Below are 18890 nucleotides of genomic sequence, written 5' to 3'. Positions count from 1 at the left end.
GCAGAATTAAAACCAAACCGAGAAAGAACCATTCTTATATAAGTCCAATCTAGAAAATTGTAGGCTTTTTCAAGATCCAATTTTATAGCCATGGCACCCTTTCTAGCTTTAGACTTATTGAAACCAGAAAAAAGCTCATGGGCTATGAGGATATTATCAACAATCGATCTGCAGGAGCAAAAGCACCCTGGTTTTGAGAAATACATTTTTTCAAAAGGGGCTTTAGCTTGGAAACCAAGATTTTTGAGATGACCTTGTACGCAGCATTGCACAGGCTAATAGGACGAAAGTGAGAAATCAAAAAGTAAAAACTTTTGTAATTGGCTTGACAGGATCAAAGCCTAATTCACCCAAAAGTCCACACGAAGTTTTTAACATTGCATGGATTACAAAAGCTACAACATGAATTAATGATTGATCTCACTTCTCACTTCCTCATATATGCTATACAACATGAAAATGGTTCATCACTATGACTTGAGGAGCTACAATTCTTAACACAGTATGAGGAATTGTAATCACATAATTTTGTACCAGTAATAGAGCCACATAGCAAGCAAATAATCTCTGAAAACTAATCTTGAGGCCCTAAAATGATCTCAGTCAGTCAATACTACCAGCACTAGTAGTTGTGTAAGCCCCAGAAATCTGAATCCTCAGAAACTCCAACTCCATTTCCAACTGAAAATTCCTCTCCCTCTCATTTTCCAATTCCACTCTCATCCTCTCAATCACTTGACCCATCTGCTCCTCTCTGCTCAGCATCACCTCCCCAACTTCCTCCCCACGCAACAGACCAATCAGAGTCACCACATTGCTCCTCTGCTCATCCAAACTCCTCATAAACGCCGTCAGCCCACTCACCATGGCCTCCCTATCAACACCCCCAGCATTACTATCCACACCCACAAGTGAACTCAGATTCGACTCCATTGACTCTCCTGACTCATCTCCTCTCACCAAATGGGCCCCCTCCTCCTCCACAACACGACCTGGTGAACTCAGAAACGACTCGTGCGACTCACTTGACAACCTAATGATAGTTTCGCCGCTGAACCGAACCATCTTGCCAACCGACTCGCTGCTTGACTCGGTCGGAAACACTGAGTTGCCACCGGAATCGCTGCCCGACTCGGTTGGGAATACTGGGTGGAGATCAAGCCCATCCTCATTGAAATTCCACCCACTAATTCTCCGATTCCTAACCCTCGCCCTCGCCGATTCATCATCATCATCATCTTCATCTTCATCTTCATCATTCTTGCTCAACACGCCACCCAAAACCCTAAACCTCTCTTCCACACTAGGCAGCCCATTCAGCAGATTCTTGGCCAGAAAATCAACCCCTTTACAGTTCTTGAAAAACGAGTGCTTCAGAAGTTTCTCGGCGCTGGGCCTCTTGTTCGGGTCCTGGTCCAAACACAGGCCCACCAAGTCCTTGAAGCTCTTGGAGAACTTCTTGCTCTTGTTCTTGTCCGTACCTCCGCGCGTCTCGTAATCCGAGAAGTTGAACCGCTTCGTGATCCGCAGAAGCAGCGACTTCGACGGCGGGAGATGCGACAGCGGCGGCCCGCCGTGGGCCAGCTCTAGGGCGGTGATCCCGAGAGACCAGATGTCTGCTTTGCAGCCGTAGCCGTTGTGCGAGTGCACGACTTCCGGAGCCATCCAGTACGGCGTGCCGGCGACGTCGGTGAGGCGAAACGACGACGTTTTGGAGGAGGAGTTGGAGTTGAGGTAGTTGGGCTCGTAGACCGAGGCGGAGACGCCGAAGTCGGCGAGCTTTACGGAGCCGTCGGAGTCCATGAGGATGTTGCTGGCCTTGATGTCGCGGTGGAGGTGGCCCTGGTCGTGGAGATACGACAAGGCGTTTAGGGTTTCCTTGAGGATGACGGCAATGCAGGGCTCCGACATGCCGTTTGGGAAGGAGGAGGAGATGACGGACTGGATGGAGCCGGCGGACATGAAGGGCATGACGACCCAGAGGCGGCGGTCGACGGTGAAGGAGCAGTGGGCGGAGAGGATGTTGGGGTGGGAGAGAAGCGACATCGTTTTGGTCTCGCGGCGGAAGGCGTCGAAGTCGGAGCGGGAGCGGTCGAGGTCGATGGACTTGATGGCGACCACGGCGGAGTTGACGGAGGGGCATAGGGCTTTGTAGACGACGGCGCTGACGCCGGAGCCGATCTCGCCGAGGATTTGGTAGGCGGAGGAGTCAAGAGGGAAGTGGAGCTTTCTTGAAGTCGATGTGGGTTCTTCGTGATGAACCGCCATTTTCTTTGGGGTTTTCTTGGAGAATAAGTGAGAGGTTGGGGTTTTATGAAGGGGAAAAGGGAGTAGGGTTTAAGCGGTATTCTTGTGAAAGGTTGAAAAGGGAAAGAGATAAAGCGGCGGTGAGTAGTGTTTAATCCTATGAAATCTTTGGGGACGATGCATGTGAGTGACTACTCTGCTTTATAGCTTTTTGCACGGTGACGTGGCCAGCAGTCTGACTGACACGTGTCATTTTCTTGCTCTAAAACGACTTGATTAGTGTTAAGCCTTAACAGTTTGTGTAACCAACTGCTTTAACCGTAATCTTTATTACTGTTAACTGTTAAGTCATAACAATTTAGTGTAACAAAGCCGTAATAATAGAATTACTGAGAGGGCCTAATATGAGACCTATTATCCAAAAGCTCTTCATTACAAATTCATATTCAACACCCATACGCGCGCGCGCTTATACACATACATATCCACACACAGTTCTCTCTCACACACACACACACACACACAGATCCATATACAGTTCACACACACACACATCCATATACAGTCATGCATTCTCAGTGAAGATATCCTTGCTTTAACTTTATGAATGGATTTTCAGTTTTTGACCACTTTTCGATCACATATTCACATCTTAACCGTTCAGTTTTTATGTCCTAATGTATAGATCATCTCTGCTGAAAACTTGCATAAGTGATCTATACATTAGGACCTAAAAAATGAATGGTTAAAATATGAATATGTGATCGAAAAGTTGTCAAAAACTTGAAATCCGTTCCTAAGCTAAGGTAAGGACATCTGTCACGCCCCGGATTTTGAATAACAATTTCAAATCCGAAACATGAATAATTACAAATACAAATACCAATCTAAATTTTTCTTTCAGAGTAACACGCCTCACACCACTCAATATTACAAAACCCAACTCCTCAAATTCTTATTACAGCACACTCTCACAAAATCCAAATTGCAAAGTTCGAAATGAACATAACGAAACTCACAATTTACAAAAACTGTAAAACCAAAACAAATACTCTAACCCGCACGATCACCGCCCTGAATCTCCTGACCTGCAGGATTTCCTGCTACACAATTTGAATAGTGTACCGGGATTGCAACAACACCAAACCCGGTAAGCTTTTGACAACTCGTGTGAGTAAACAAGAAAGAACTGTTGATTTATTAAATTACAAATCATTTAACTCACAAAATCAACCAACAATATCACGTCTGCAAGGAGACATCAATCATCTCTCGGAAAACCACAAGGGATACATTTTCACAATCCTCAAATCACAACACACCACTTTGGTACTACAAACACTCAACCCCACATAACACCACTCTGGTCCATCTTGACCACACGTTAGAGCTCTAACTACATCGCTACAGTCACCTTGGCCTAGGTGCAAGTAAACGACATATTCCCAGGTTAACTTAATAACCCTCGAACTTTGGGCTCTCAGCCCTCAGAACAATATACTCCGATTAATAATAACCATCGAACTTTGGACACCCCCGTCCTCAGAACAATATACTCCGGTTAATAATAACCGTCGAACTTCGGACACCCCCGTCCTCATAACACAAACACTCTGGTTATCCTTAACCGTCGAACTTCGGACATCTGTCCTCAGAACCCTACATTCTCCACTCTATACATCCTCCAATATAAATCAAGTTCATCACATATAAATATGGAAAATCACATTTCAATCCATATAAATAAATCATCAACATTTCACACTCTTCAATGTCACACCAATTCGTATATAATCACGTAATTATATATATACGTAATCACCCACTCAGGAGTAACCACTAATACCAACTATAGTTCACATAAGAAAATCGTGAAATTCATTTTGTATAATTAAATCATTTTACTTACCTATGGACCATAGTTGATCAAGTCCATGTGATTTAAAACAAATATTTATTACATAAATATTTTCACACAATTCTCGTAGAAAATAAAGTAATTAAAAGTACTCGGTTCGTAATATGAACCACGTGAGGTTTACTCACCTCTAATTCCCACTGCGTCTTCTTAACAGCTCAAACAACGATTCACCATCATCCGCCAAATCAATCCATCGATCACCTAATCCAATACGATCTTAACTTAGCCAATAACTCAAAAAAACATAAATAAACGACGATCCAACGGTCGGATCGAAATTAAAAGATGATCCAACGGTCGGATCCTCACAGATCGCCCTTAGGATCATCCTCCTTAATTATCACGAAGATCCAACGGTCGGATCTTCCTGAATCGTCCTTATAAACATCTCCACAAAATTTTATGAAAATCCGACGGTCGGATTCTCACGAATCACATTCCGAATCACTGTTTTGCAATTATACAAAGATCCAATGGTAGGATCTTCGCCCATGACCACACAAGGTCACTGGGACAGTCATACGATCAACATATCAAAACTACAAGTCCATCGGACGATCCGATCTTCACAGATCATTAATCGAACAATCGAAATCGTAAAATTCATAACTAAATCATACGATATCCAAAAATTGCGTATAATATATCGAAATGATCGTATTGAAATGTAGAATCTAAAAATGTAAAGAAATCACATTTTTGACCCCCGGAGGTGGACAGAAAAGGCCGCCGGAGTTAGGGGCAGAGCAGCCGCCAACCACTGCCAATGGTGTCGGGGCCAGGCTGCTCCTCTTCATCTCATCAAGCCTAACCATTTTCCTAACTAGCATGAAGTCTGAAAATGACCGGAAGTGGTCGAAATTACCTAAAACAGTCGAGGTGGCCGGAAATTTTCCAGAAACCGGCGAAAAATGCCGAAACCGTCGAGCTAAGATTTCGACGTAAAAACTTCAACCTCTGGCCTCAATCCCTCTGGAGAGTTGTTAATAACCTCAAGGCGAACTCACTGGTTCAAGAATCACTGAAAAAGGTGGTCTGTAACTCGAGATATATCGATCCAAGGGTTGATTCTCGATCAAGAACAAGTCGAGCTCCGACGAATGTGAAAACGTTCACTCCAGGTGCGATCCTTCTCAGAGCATGATCAGTAGGAATCGAGAGATATCGTCGTTGACTCGGTTTGAGCTCGGATTGGACTCTCTCGGATTCACCGGCTTTTTGGCCGCGCCGGTGGAAACTACCACGTCCAGTAGGTAGGCGGCGTCGAGGCGAAGGCATGGGAGGTGGTTTGGCGTCGAATGGTGGCCGGATGGTGGAGAACTTGGCCGGAGGATTTCTCCTCTGTTTTTCCGGAAACTGAAGTTTGTTTTTTTTTGAAACTTCCAAAAATGGCAGCTTTATACTAAATTGGAAAATTTTTCAAAAAATCATAACTAATTCATACGAACTCCGATTTTTGCATTCCGCATATGCATGAGATTTTATCGACGAGCTCTACAACTTTCATAAAGGAATTTTTCCCAAAATTTCGTACGTATAAAAAGTCGATTTCTTGAATCGAATATTTCGAGCTTTTTGTTAAAACAAAATGTTTCGGAACTTCGATAATTCTAAAAATGAATTATTTCGAGTAACATTCGTGCAAAAGCACTTTATTCAATCCGCACAACTTCACGAGACGAAAATGAAAATTGCGGTTATTACAACATCCTTAGCCAAAAAGGACTGTGTGTGTGTGTGTGTATACACATACTCATCAACTTACGTAGGGAACAAGGGATGGTTTTATTTTATTTTATTTTATTTTTTATTTTTTTATTTTTTTTAACTGAAAAAACTATAACAGACCGAAACCGTAATCGGACCAGTCACTTTGATATCGGTTATTGGTTTTATTTTGTTTTATTTTTTTAACTTAAAAATCTAAAGTAGACCAAAACCGTAACCGGACCCGTCACTTTGATATCAGTTATTCATTTCATCATATGCTAGAATATAACTGAAACGGATAGAGATAGCCACATCAACTTTCAAATTTGTAATTGATAATTATATATCTGGCATTTCGACCAAAGATGCCCCACAGGGAAATTATTAGGTGGTCCTGGACCATAATACACGTGGTGGTCCTGAACTCCTGATTGATATTATTGGCTCATACGATTTGTGTTTGTTTCTTATTGGTCTTTTAATTGAATTTATCTTTTATTTTTCACCCCCTGCATGGTTAATTTACACGAAATTCAAGTGATGTTATTGGCTTGAACCACCACATAGCATTGCCATGTGGTAGTCCGGGACCACATAATAATTCCCCTGCTCCACGTACCATTACATGTGCAATGTGAGTGCAACCCAAATTGATATTGGGTTTAAAGAAGGAAAGAACAAGCTCATTTCTTCTAGGGATGGTATTACTGTTTAAACAATGTATTATGACATCTATTGTTAAGCTGACAGAAGTATAGATAATTAAAAGATTTTCTACTGCAAAATAAAAGAACCACAAAGGAAATCATGGTCAAGATGACCAGTGAAGTCAGCGGCGCAAGAAAAAGTGTTGATGTTTGGAAATCAAATACCCCTATATAGTAACGCTTCACTTGTTCGATGTTTCCAAAATTGTTAATTTGTTGGTACGAAGCTTGTTCTTCTCATACCATCTCTCACCAATTTACTTCATAAAAGCATTGAGGGTTTCTATGTAAGTAAGATGTAATTGACTTCATCATCCATATCCTAGTCAGTAAAATTCAGGATGGGAATTAAACGTCAAAAATATGTTCATGAATAATTCGGTAAGTTTTAGTGAAAAATACTTTGAAAAATAAGGCCATAAAATACGGAAGCGGAAAATTATAAAATTTGATATGTACGTGTTTAAAACGAAATGTAATGAAAAATATGGACGGAAAAATACAGATTAATGTAGTTATATGACTTCTAAAAAATAAATTTTGAAGAAAAATAAAGGTGAATCGTAGCTATTATCAAATGATACCATTTGGATATACAAAAGTACAAAACTTCAACACATCTAAGTTATTTAATAAATAAAAAGTGAAATAATACTATTAATTGTATAATTTTTTAATTATAAAAGTTTAAAATTCAGAACTAATCTTAAACTTGAATTTTTTAGTTAAAAAATAAAATAAAAATATATTTTTAATGTTTGATTTTTTTTTTTCAATTGAAAATTTTGGAAATAATATGTATTCGCTAATAATTCAGCCAACTTAAAAAAAAAGGTGAATTTTTCTGAATCTTTGAAAATGATTTGGAAAATGGGTGTTTTTTTTTTGAAAAATTCATTAATTCGTGAACTAACTAGGATCCATATTCTCTCCTTGTTTATCTAATGTTGTTATATGATGTTGTTGTTAATTATGAGGACCATTTTAAAATTTTTGAAACATATAAAACAAAGTTGTAAGGGGTTATTTTATATATATTTAATTTTTTTTTAAATATGTATATCATGACCTAACCAAAAACCATTTGGTCTAGTGGTATAGTCTCCCCTTCGGAAGTGGGAGGTTGTTAGTTCAACTCACGAAAAACTAGTTGTAGCGTTTGAGTTATTTACCTGATCAAAAAATAAAATAAAATAAAAAACCAAATAACTCATAATCTCACCAGCAACCCTAGGGTTGAGAAGAGAGAGCGGCGGCAATCTATCGATCTAGCAGCAATGCGGCATCCAGTTAATCCGAGGGGCAGTGGTGCGAGCCAACACGTTTTTTGAGGCGTGTTGGGGATCGACATTCATCGCAAGACTTTAAGTTATATTCAATGCAGGGAACTAGGTTGGGGCTTCATTGTGCTGTAGCCACCCTAGCTTTGAAAAAAAAAAAAAAAAAAAAACTCTAATATTTATATGTATATCAAGTTTCTCAAATCAAGCTTATCAACTCAACCATTAACATTAACTTCAGCAAAGGGCGAGACACAAACTACGACATGCAGACTAGCAACAATTAACTTATGAGAATCAAGAACTTGATGAGGCTCTAATTATGGATCATGCTTCTAATGTAATTAACTATCAATTAATCTAATTGTTGTAGTCTCTGCTTTTAAAGTTTTGAGCAACTAACTTATGGGAATCAAGAACCTGATGAGGCTGTAATTGTGGATTGTTAGACCATAATTTACATATATATACATTCCCCTAAATATTGAATTTAACTTGTTTTTTAAGTTTACTTTAGCTTTCACTAAATCATTTTCTCATTTATCTAGAAATATTGAAAGAGTGAAGGAAACATTCATTTTGGGTTTTAAAGTGGAGAATCGGAGATAGGAAGAATGACGGTCAAACGCAGAGCAAAAAGTAAAATTCTGAATTCCGACGAACCACCACAAATGGTGGCCTAAGTGGTGGCCAACCACCACTCATGGTGATGCCTTGTATTTTCGAACCATATTCATGGAGGAGGAAGAATGTGGAGTAACATCATTACATCTATCCTATTATCCTTTGGATAATAGGCGTCCCTATGCACACATTCTCTCTCATGCTTGTCACCTTGACTTTGGTGACCCAAAATCACTCCAACACTCTTCCTTATCTTGTTCCCCATGCACACTAAGGAGATCTAGCTGCTCCTACCTCTCCCTTAGCAATCTTTTTCAACTCTACTCTCTCTAATAGCTCATTATTACTTTCCTCTTTACTCCATCCATTCCATACTTTTTTTCCTTTGGTTTTGGGACCTAATACCACTCCAACGCTCTTCCTTTCTGATAAATTCATGAAACTAGCTGCTCCTTTTGTCTTTCTTCATCATTTTACACCTCTCTTTCTTCTCTATATATGCATCCATTCATTACACTCTTCAACTATCACCCCTACCACCCCATTACATCTTATTTTTCTCTCAATCTCTTCCACAAAACCTTCAAATCCACCTCCCAAAATTCAAACTCATAATATCCATACTCATCAACCTTTATTACCACTACCACTACTCCATCACTACTACTCAAAGTTAGCCAAAGGAGCCTCATATCTTCGTCACCATTCAATTCACCATCAACAAGAAGTTAATCATCTATCCATATATTCCACCATCAAGGAGGATTCAAGGAGCATTGAAGGAGGAAAACAAAGGAGAAGCTACCCATTGATTTGTCAAGTTTCAACTAGTTCATTCTTTCCTTAACACTTTAATTTACCGTGATGTACTTTATAGATTTGATGCTAATTTGTGTGATTATGAGTGAGTAGTTACTTTGTTGGGGCTAGGGTTGAAAGCCCTAGCTAAACTTGTATGAATTGATGTTTTAATTTACATTTGAAGTTATTTGTAATTTTCATCTTCATATGCTAATTCAAGAAGTGAATACATTCATTCAAACTTAACTACTTTGAATGTGTTGTATTTATCATCCCTTGAAAAAATATTTAGGGAGTAGTTAACTTTGAGCATTGATAGCATCCTCTATGTGCATATGATTATCTAAACTCAAAACTTTATGCATCTAGAAACAATGGATTGAGACTTAACCAGTAATATGATTTGTCTTAGGTAGTTAATTCTAGACTTAACGGGTTGGAATCGATAACATTAAAGGAGTTTAAGCCTTTGTAGTTTTATTCGGATACAAATAAGGTAATTAATAGGAAATTAAGATAACATCACTTGTATTTGAACTTCAGTACTTGCAAGGGAGGTTAGTAGTAGACAATCCAACCCTAACTTCATCCATTATATTACTAGTTTAGTTTATATTTGAGTATTTATTTTAATTTGGTTCACCATTCTATCTAACAAACAATTTCGATCACTACCTGCTGGAGGTGAAAAATTCTCGACATCTGTGTCAACCTCGGGTCGGCGTAGGAGTCTATTTTAATGAAGGCAAGGGCGTCTCGACGTCGATGTAGGTATCAATTTCGACAAGGGTGCCTCAACGTAGGTGTCCATTTCAACGATAACGCCTCGAAACCGGCGTCTATTTCAATGAAAGCGCCTCGAAATCTGCTTCTATTTCGACGTGGGTGCCTCAAAATCAACGTTTATTTCGACGAAGGTGCCTCGAAATCGACGTCTATTTTGATGAGGATGCCTCGAAATCGATGTCTATTTCGATGTGGATGCCTCGAAATCGAAGTCTATTTCGACGAGGGTGCCTCGATTAAGACTCTCCTTTGTGCCCCATTGTATCTATTTCAACGAGGGTGCCTCGAAATCGAAGTCTATTTTGACGAGGATGCCTCGAAATCAAAGTCTATTTCGACGAGGGTGCCTCGAAATCGAAGTCTATTTCAACGAGGTGCCTCAAAATCGACATTTATTCTGACAAAGGTGCTTCGAAATCGGTGTCTATTTCGACGAGGGTGCCTCGAAATCAAAGTCTATTCCGATGAGGTACCTCGAAATAGATGTTTATTTCGACGAGGGTACCTCGAAATCGGCGTCTATTTCGACAAAGGTGCCTCAAAATCAGCGTCTATTTCGATAGCGCCTCGATTTCGACTCTCTTATGTGTCCCCTTGTATTCCACTCTCCTATTTGCCCCCTTGTTTTTCTTGTCTGTGCTCACTGACGCTCAGAAAGAAAAACAAAACACAAGTAAAATATTCGAGGCATGGAGCTGTTCAAAACAATAGAAGAATGGAAACCAAACCGTAATGAAGGGGCATCCGCCATGCAGTGCGGCATAACAACGTCCGGGGATGGAATTGCCCCTACTCTTCGTACAGAACCGATTACATAACCACCAGATCCTGCACATGTAAAATTCGTCACGTCATCCCACCCTTGCCTGCAGTGAGGGTGTGGTCCATCATCCCACCCCCACCCTCGGTGAGGGGTGAGGCACGCCATCCCACCCCCGCCTGCAGTGAGGGTGTGGTCTATCATCCCACCCCCGCCCTCGGCAAGGGTGAGGCACGCCATCCCACCCCCGCCTACAGCGAGGGTGTGGTCCATTATCCTACCCCCGCCCTCGGCGAGGGGTGAGGCAAGCCATCCCACCCCTGCCTACAGTGAGGGTGTGGTCCATCATCCCACCCCCGCCCGCAACGAGGGTGAGGCAAGCCATCCCACCCCTGCCTGCAGCGAGAGTGTGGTCCATCATCCCACCCCCGCCCTCGGCAAGGGGTGAGGCACGCCATCCCACCCCCGCCCTCGGCAAGGGTGTGGTCCATCATCCCACCCCAGCCTACAACGAGGGTGAGGCACGCCATCCTACTCGAAGCATTAAGGTAACTGTACTACTCGAGGAACCAGCTCCTATAAATCAAATGTTATTGTCCTACTGGAGGAACCAGTGTCGAACCATTAAGGCAACTGTCCTACTCGAGGAACCAGTTTCTATAGATTGAATGCAACTGTCCTACTCGAGGAACCAGTCATACATATTAATAGGACTGTCCTACTCGAGGAACCAGCCCTAGTGATATTATTCAAGCGAGAAATACAAAATACATAATTTCAATAGTCTCTCGAATGAGATATCAACACGCGCAAAAATCACTTAAACTCTTTTATTTTTCTTACCTGAGTTTTACGAGTTGTGCCATCTTTTATCAAAACGAAGTCACTTTTATCAAAAGGAAGTCACTATCTTCTCTATTACTCGAGATGAATTTCGGCACGTGGACTTTTCCATGAACCCTCTGATTGCCTTAATTTATGTCATTTTATACTGAAGGAGTTTACTAGTCTTCATTGCTGTAAGGATTGCAGGTCGCACTCCCTGACACTTATATATGCCGTGTCCCCATGCCTCGTGGAGTGGGCAATATCGACCTCTCTTATCCTCGTCTCTAGCCACTGGTTGGGGGGGGGGGGGCTTCTCAAATATTCCTTCATGACTATGTCTTTTGTATATGGTCACGGGGTGAATCGTAAACCATTCTTCAAGGGGATAATCTTGAGGTTTCCCTCCTCTATCACTCTGAATGTCATTCTTTGTGTTATTCCATTCAACTTCTCTCGAGGTGACAACGGCAGTGAGTCGGGCCTCGCGTGCTTCTTTGGCCTTTTCAATTCTGATCTCCCCCTCAACCCTTGTGATGATGTCATCCATGTCCTTTGGCAGATCGCGTAGCAAACTTTCGTATAACGGTGTTCCCAAAAGCAACCCTTCTCAGAACGCGATTGCGGCAAATTGGGGATCACAGTTAACATGGCGCATTTCAGCTTTAAACCTTTCGAAAAATTTCCCTACCTTTTCTCCCGACTTCTGCTTGGTACTGAACAGAGTCGCCATATCCTTCTTTTGCTTGCGATTGCAGAAGTATTGTGAAATGAAAGCGCAGCTCAATGTGTCGAAATCTGGTATGGAATGCGGCTTGAGGTCTTGGAACCATGTCGATGCAGGTCCCGTGAGACTGGAAGGGAAGATCTCATTAACTTCTAGTCAGTGTTGTCTCGATGGACATCTGTTGTTTGTACCCCATGATATGGTCCACCGGGTCGGTTGTTCCGTCGTATTTGTGGAATACCAGCGTGGTAAACCGGCGGGGCTTTGCCGCATTTAGGATGTCGTCAGTAAACGGAGACTTACCGACGTCCCTTGCGATTTTCGCTGCCAACTCTCGTGGGCTGGCATGCTTGCATGCATCAATCATTTTTTCCATCTTCTCGCACCACGATTCTTTGCGCGCCCTTTTGGATTGGCCTAATCTAGCTCCGCCGTTCTGCCCCCCATTCAACGTGTCTCCTACCCCCTCGATGAGGGGTCCACCAGATATTCCCCCAATAACGCCGCTGGTGCCTGCATTTGCTACAACGTTGTTGGTTTGATGGAGATCGCCGATGGCGTCGTCGTCTGAAGAATCACTGTCAAGTTGCAGGAACCTTTCAAGTTTTCGTCGACGACGAGCCTTGCGGTCCCGCTTTTCCTTCTGAAATTGCTCGAGTTCCTGCCTCAGCCTCTGCGTCTCATCAGCTGGAGGCAAGTTCAGGTTGCCGATGGGGCTCGGGATGGACCCACTCGGTGGCTGGTGGGGAGGAATTTCGTCACTACCAGTCCTCAGTGACAGAAATGGAATCTCGTCAGGGGCAGCTCCAGCCATCACTTTTTAGGGAAAAGTGTTTCCCACAAACGGCGCCACTTGTTGGAGGTGAAAAATTCCGTAGAGGAATTTGACCCAACAATTAATGCGGACTGGAGCGGGAGCTGACCTGGGAACAATCGAGAAGCTTCCTTTGAGCGTTGACTAGAAGTTTGACCGTCGGCTCGAGGAGGAGGGGGGGTGCCTACAGAAAACCCTCCGATGCCTAAGTCAGTACGTTTCTTAGTAGTGGAGTAGAGAGAATTGGAATTCCATTCTTTACCTCGATGTCGAGTTGCCTATTTATAGATACATTTCGGTGTGGGCTGCAAATAAGCTTGTATAGCAAGGCGCAGTGACTTGGGCAGCACACCACCATTAAGGCCATATTCATTCCTGCAATAACCGTCACTTATTGGCGGCCATGATTACGATGCTGAATGCCGCATTTATAGTCGCATTTACAGCTATATTAATTGTTGCATTTATTGTTGTCATTACTTCTCTTTAATTGGTCTTGATTGTAGGGTCAAATTTGTTGACCACCCCCACACTACCACTACAATGCACATACTCGATTACCATGAGCCTAGATTTCCTTGTGAATTTAGGTTTATGACTGTACATTTACATATTCTAGCTCTTCTTAAGTTAACATCCTAGCTGGTAAAAGAAATCCAATCCTCGTGGGTTCGACAACCTTTCTTAAATCCTTATACTTGAGGGTGACTATTTGGCTGACATCGATCATGCTTCTAATGTAATTAACCATCAATTGATGTAAATGTTGTAGTCTCTCATTTTGAAGTTTTGATTAGCCAAAATTCAATTACCTTCAAAGTGAGCAATACACAAGAATTCCTACCCATTCCATTAATCTAAGAATTAGAACAGCAAAAGAAAAAAGAAGAACTTGACAACATAAGGTTAATTAGCCCCCTCCGTATTGATTATCTGGTTCCGTCCATAATTTGATGTTTAGGTTACCAAAGGGTGAAAAAGATAACTAAATTATACCTCCAAAGAAAAAAAGAAACATCCTCCATCTCCTATCCCTATGTAAGTGCTAATTATATGGTACGGTATGTTGGTATGAACAATATTGATATGAATGAGACTAGCTGGCTAGCATTCATGACTAGAAAATTCACTAAAGTTTTATGAATAAAAATGGAACATGCAAGAGTACTAGTAACAATAAAGGTTTTTTTTTTTTTTTCTTTTGTTCTTGAAAATAACTCTTAGTGAATGAATAAAATGTGGCTATAAAAGTCAGACTAGTTTGACTTTGATAAGTACACATGTATATTAAATGTCACCAGTACATTCTCCCCCAAAAAGTTGAAAAAAGAAGTTAAATAACATATATTATTGACTCTGAAAAAACAATGGGCCAGTTAAAAACCTTGCTACATGAAAATAATTGAACCCAAGACGCAGAAAATGATTGAAGCTATAGCAGACAATAGGGTGACTGATGGTGGAATGCGACCACTATCTTTCCTTATTAGCATTCCTTCTATAATAGGGTAATTGATGACCACCGCATAAAATGGTATGAAGACTTGTATAAACAACTTCTCCAACTCCCCCAGAAAGATCATTCTGGCAATGCCGGCACAAAGGGAGGCCACGTTCAAGATAACCAGTGAAGCCAATGGAACAAGAAAAAGTACTGAGGTTTGGAAATCAAATACCCCCGCGTGGTAACGCTTGAGTTGCTCAATGTCATCAACTTTATTTGATATAGAGAAACTTGCTTCCCTCCAGCCAAATTTCTTCATAAAAGCATCAAGAGTACCATATAAGTGAGATGTAACTGCATTCATCATCCATATTCTTTGCTCGTAGACCCAATGTTGTAATGATGCTCCTGTTGTCAGGACCTCGTATAAATGTCTCGAAACGGATGACAAGAGTACAAAAGAAAATATCCAAAAATACGAATTTGAAACCTGCGGAAACATTAGGAAAACATGTTAGAAAATTCATTTAAGGATATTTAGTCATCTACTATCGACCTAAAATGTAACCACTCTAACTCCATGAGCACTGCTCGAACCCTCTTGAGTAATGTGCCAACTCTTTAGTTGTGTGCAAACCCATTTGAGTGGTAAAATATCTATAGTTTATGTAAGTCTTCAAATATTATAATGCGTCTATTTTTAAAAGGTCCTCTAAATAAAAGAACATAAATGTTTACCTCAGGGTATAGGGAAATCCCGTTGACTAGGCAAAGTTGAGGTATAGTTGCAAGGCACCAGAGTGAGAATAACTGGCAAATAGGCGAAATTGGGAACCATGCATAGCACATACGTTGAAGGAAAGATATTTGAGAAGGGCCATATATAAGAGGGCAGTATTTGGAGATGGCAATATCAACAACCGCAGAACTCCATCTTGTCCCTTGGACCAAAAAGTCATTTAAATTAGTGAAGCCTCTGCCCAAGAACTGAGGCCTTGGTGGATTGCAATACACTGAATTCCAACCCTGGCAATGCAAGCTAGCGAACGTAGTCCAAAAATCTTCCGCTACAGACGCGTATAAGAAACCAGCCTGCCATAGATTAGAGAAACCGACCGATCTGTTAATTGTACGTACTTCTTTGATAAAAGGTTTTCTCAGCTTTCATCAGTTGTTGGACTTACCTCTTCACCCCATTTGGTGCCATCTTCATAGGTACAGGAGGCTAGTTGTTGGGTCTCAGCTATGTGTGCTAGCTGTGCCATTTTCATATTAGGATTGTAGTTTCCAAGCAGGGATGTTATGAACTCATTTGACGGACCAACAGATTGTCTAAGTTCCATAAGGTCCTTATGATCTACACAAAATTTTGTCAAGCAAAGGAGAGTGAGTACGTAATATAAAATACAGAACCAATTATGCATTCAAATTAAAAGATAATCACTTGTACGATATCGGTAAAACTTCACATTGCAATATTGCATAAGTTGCACCCTTCATATAACAGAAAGTAACAACACAGTTTGGTTATTGACTAAGAAAACAATGGTGTGATTGATATTTATTGAGTGGCTTGCGGTTGTTAAACAAGGATAATGACTGATTTGTACACAATCCATTGATATACGTACATACCGTCCTTTAGGGATTTTCCAAACAAGGATAACCTCTTGATGTAATAGCCAGTACCGCACATGGCTGGCCCTTGAAGTCCATCCAAACCTTGCCATAGCACCTAAACGTTCAACACAAACTTACTAGTCAAAGATGAAAGATATATGGGGTTTTGGACGATTGATAAATAATAAATGGATATGTCTGTCTGAGATATAGTTTTGTTTTTGTATCCATACCTTAAAGATCGATCTATATTGACTGTCGTAGATGTCTTTCTTACTGATGTTGTGGAATTTCTGAGGGAATTGAACAAATGATAGCGAAGGTGAGAGCTTGGGATCAAGGTGGAAACACATTGCTCGCCGAGCTGAACTTGGATCATTGCAATTCGTGTCACAGTCAAGCCCTAATATGAAGGGAGAATTACTTATCACACCGGATACCCGAAGCTGCAAATTGTGTTTTGCGTTCATATCAAGCTAGGAATTTAACATAAATTCAAATATGTTATATATAAGAGGAAAGGGAGAGATGTGCATACAAGAACATTTATAGCTCCAGCCTTGAAATGATGGGAATGAGAAGGTCTTTTCTCGCGAGACACATAAATAAGGAGAGGCATGTCTTTCGCCTCATTTTCTTCAATATGATTACTAGAACTTTCTTGTATCACCTGCATGCAATATCTCCAAATTATATCATATCATGGATTTCTGTTTTTTTTTTTTTTTTTTTTTTTTTCAAGTGGAATGGATACTTTTGTGGACGGTTCAATTTGACTTTTCAATTAATGCGAGTAGATGACAATTAGTTATGAAAGTCTCTGGAAGAATAGTGAAGGTAAGTAGGTTCTTAGGCATGTGTCAGTATTAAATTTAATTTAAGTACCATATGGGAAAAATATTAATTAATGAAGATTTACTGATAATTTAAGTTAATCTTTCCTTGCTTTCTCTCTTCTAATTTTGTGCCTTCTCTTTAAGCAAGAAGAACCCAATCGTATTTCATCTTTCCTAAATCCCAAATTTCAGTTTTTGCAATGCTCTCTTTGAATTTTCAGATCCCCATAGAGGTGGTGACGACGGCGCTCACGGAGGTCATCTCCCTTCTCCGACCATGGAAGTTGGGCCATTGAGAGGCTTCTGGGGCGCCGAAGCGGGATGGTGGGTCCATGAGATTGCCAGGCGGGTTTGGATGGCTGCGAGGCGGTGGGGAAGGAGGAGGTTTTGTGCTTTTGGTCGTTGAGTTATCTGGGGTGGTTAGATCCAAGACCCAGATCGGAATTCATGGTGGAATTCTTTGGATCAAAAATGGAAGTCGGAGGGAGTGGTGGTGGAGGCAGAGTTGGCTGTGAGACAGGGTAAAACTGACCCAAAAAAATGCAGATGAGGAGAGAGAAGTGTGTTGACTGAGTTATTCCTTTATCAAATGAAAAAGTGACAGATGGCTGAGTGTGGCTAACACACACTCAGTTGCTTGTGTATGTAGCATTCCCCATTTATGTATGGCAGTTTATTTATTATAGCTTCTCTATTATAAATTTATAATACCTCAATAACTGCAGAATGATCTCCACGCTTACTGCTCCCAGTGTCACCATGCCTTGCGTATTCTCCTACTCTTCCCTTAAACACCTCATATTTTTCCTGCAACCGAATTAAGCAACCCTATTAGCTCTAGTATTCACTAAATTGCATGTCTGTCACAAAATTAATTCGGATCATGTTTATAACCTGAACAATTTGCCTCTCTTGTATGAAATCAGTACCCCCAAAATCACCATCTTCATTCTCATCCTTTGCTGCTGAGAAATAGGCTTTTGGAGACCTGCACTTGATCTTATACCTCTTACAAAATGGAATCCACCGCTTTGCAAACGTCCAAGCCTCTCTCATACCATTCAGAGTCACATCAGCGCCGGCATCATCTGACAAATACACGTGAAGCTTCTCGGGTGGATAGTCGAGTGCCATGGCTGATATTACAGTGTTCATCACCGCCACGGTTGGCTCCAGATCAGGATCAGCGGTGCAGATGAACACGTCGATTGCAGGAAGTTTGTCATCTTCCGGCAATCTCTCCGGGAACGTAGTTCGAGAGACGGGCCTCCACCGATATGCCTGGGTTAGAAGCCATTCGAAGGAAAAGAGGAGCTCGGCCGCAAAGACAATAAGAGATGGAAAGATGGGTGTTTTGGTGTCCTGGAAGAAGAAAGAGGCTCGATAATAAAGCAGGAATGATAAAGCGATGGAGTGTATGACTGCATACGTTCGATTGATGAAAATTGTGAGCCTGTTGACATGGCAGAGATGCAGAGGGGCATTAGAAGTCTGATCCATAGCTTCTCGAACTAAATTTTTTGGTTTGAGCAGCTAGGTGTCTACCTGTCTTATCCACTCCTTATAAAGGAGCATCGTGAGTGGATATGGAAACATGTGTCAAACATTTGTCTTGAAAGTCCACAAAACAAGCCAGCGAATCAACTTTTTTATCAGGATATTTATCATTTAAAAGTAAAATATGATTGTCTTAGATATTTATCATTTAATTTACTTGATACTTTAATTTACTTGGGATAGTCGATTACGTCTCATATGATCTTCAACCTCTCTCTGACATTTCTATCC

At 41.1% G+C, this 18890-nt stretch overlaps 2 protein-coding genes across 2 annotated transcripts; both read right to left on the bottom strand.

The window, feature by feature from the left end:
* Nucleotides 1-358: 358 nt before the first annotated feature.
* On the bottom strand, nucleotides 359-2482 carry LOC112200256 (serine/threonine-protein kinase BLUS1). Its single transcript, XM_024341285.2, has one exon. It carries the CDS (start codon nucleotides 2266-2268, stop codon nucleotides 604-606), a length of 1665 nt encoding a protein of 554 aa, XP_024197053.1. The 5' UTR covers nucleotides 2269-2482; the 3' UTR covers nucleotides 359-603.
* Nucleotides 2483-14426: 11944 nt separating this feature from the next.
* LOC112197349 (cellulose synthase-like protein G3) lies at nucleotides 14427-18649 on the bottom strand. The gene is made up of 8 exons (XM_024337971.2): nucleotides 17997-18649; nucleotides 17814-17909; nucleotides 16805-16936; nucleotides 16500-16712; nucleotides 16282-16381; nucleotides 15831-16003; nucleotides 15385-15738; nucleotides 14427-15136 (listed from the first exon to the last, which is right to left on the bottom strand). Exons 1-8 carry the CDS (start codon nucleotides 18600-18602, stop codon nucleotides 14591-14593), a joined length of 2220 nt encoding a protein of 739 aa, XP_024193739.1. The 5' UTR covers nucleotides 18603-18649; the 3' UTR covers nucleotides 14427-14590.
* Between the last annotated feature and the right edge of the window lie 241 nt (nucleotides 18650-18890).

Source organism: Rosa chinensis, chromosome 4 (genome assembly GCF_002994745.2).
Source record: "Rosa chinensis cultivar Old Blush chromosome 4, RchiOBHm-V2, whole genome shotgun sequence".
Taxonomy (NCBI): domain Eukaryota; kingdom Viridiplantae; phylum Streptophyta; class Magnoliopsida; order Rosales; family Rosaceae; genus Rosa; species Rosa chinensis.
This window is presented reverse-complemented; position numbering and strand designations above follow the sequence as displayed.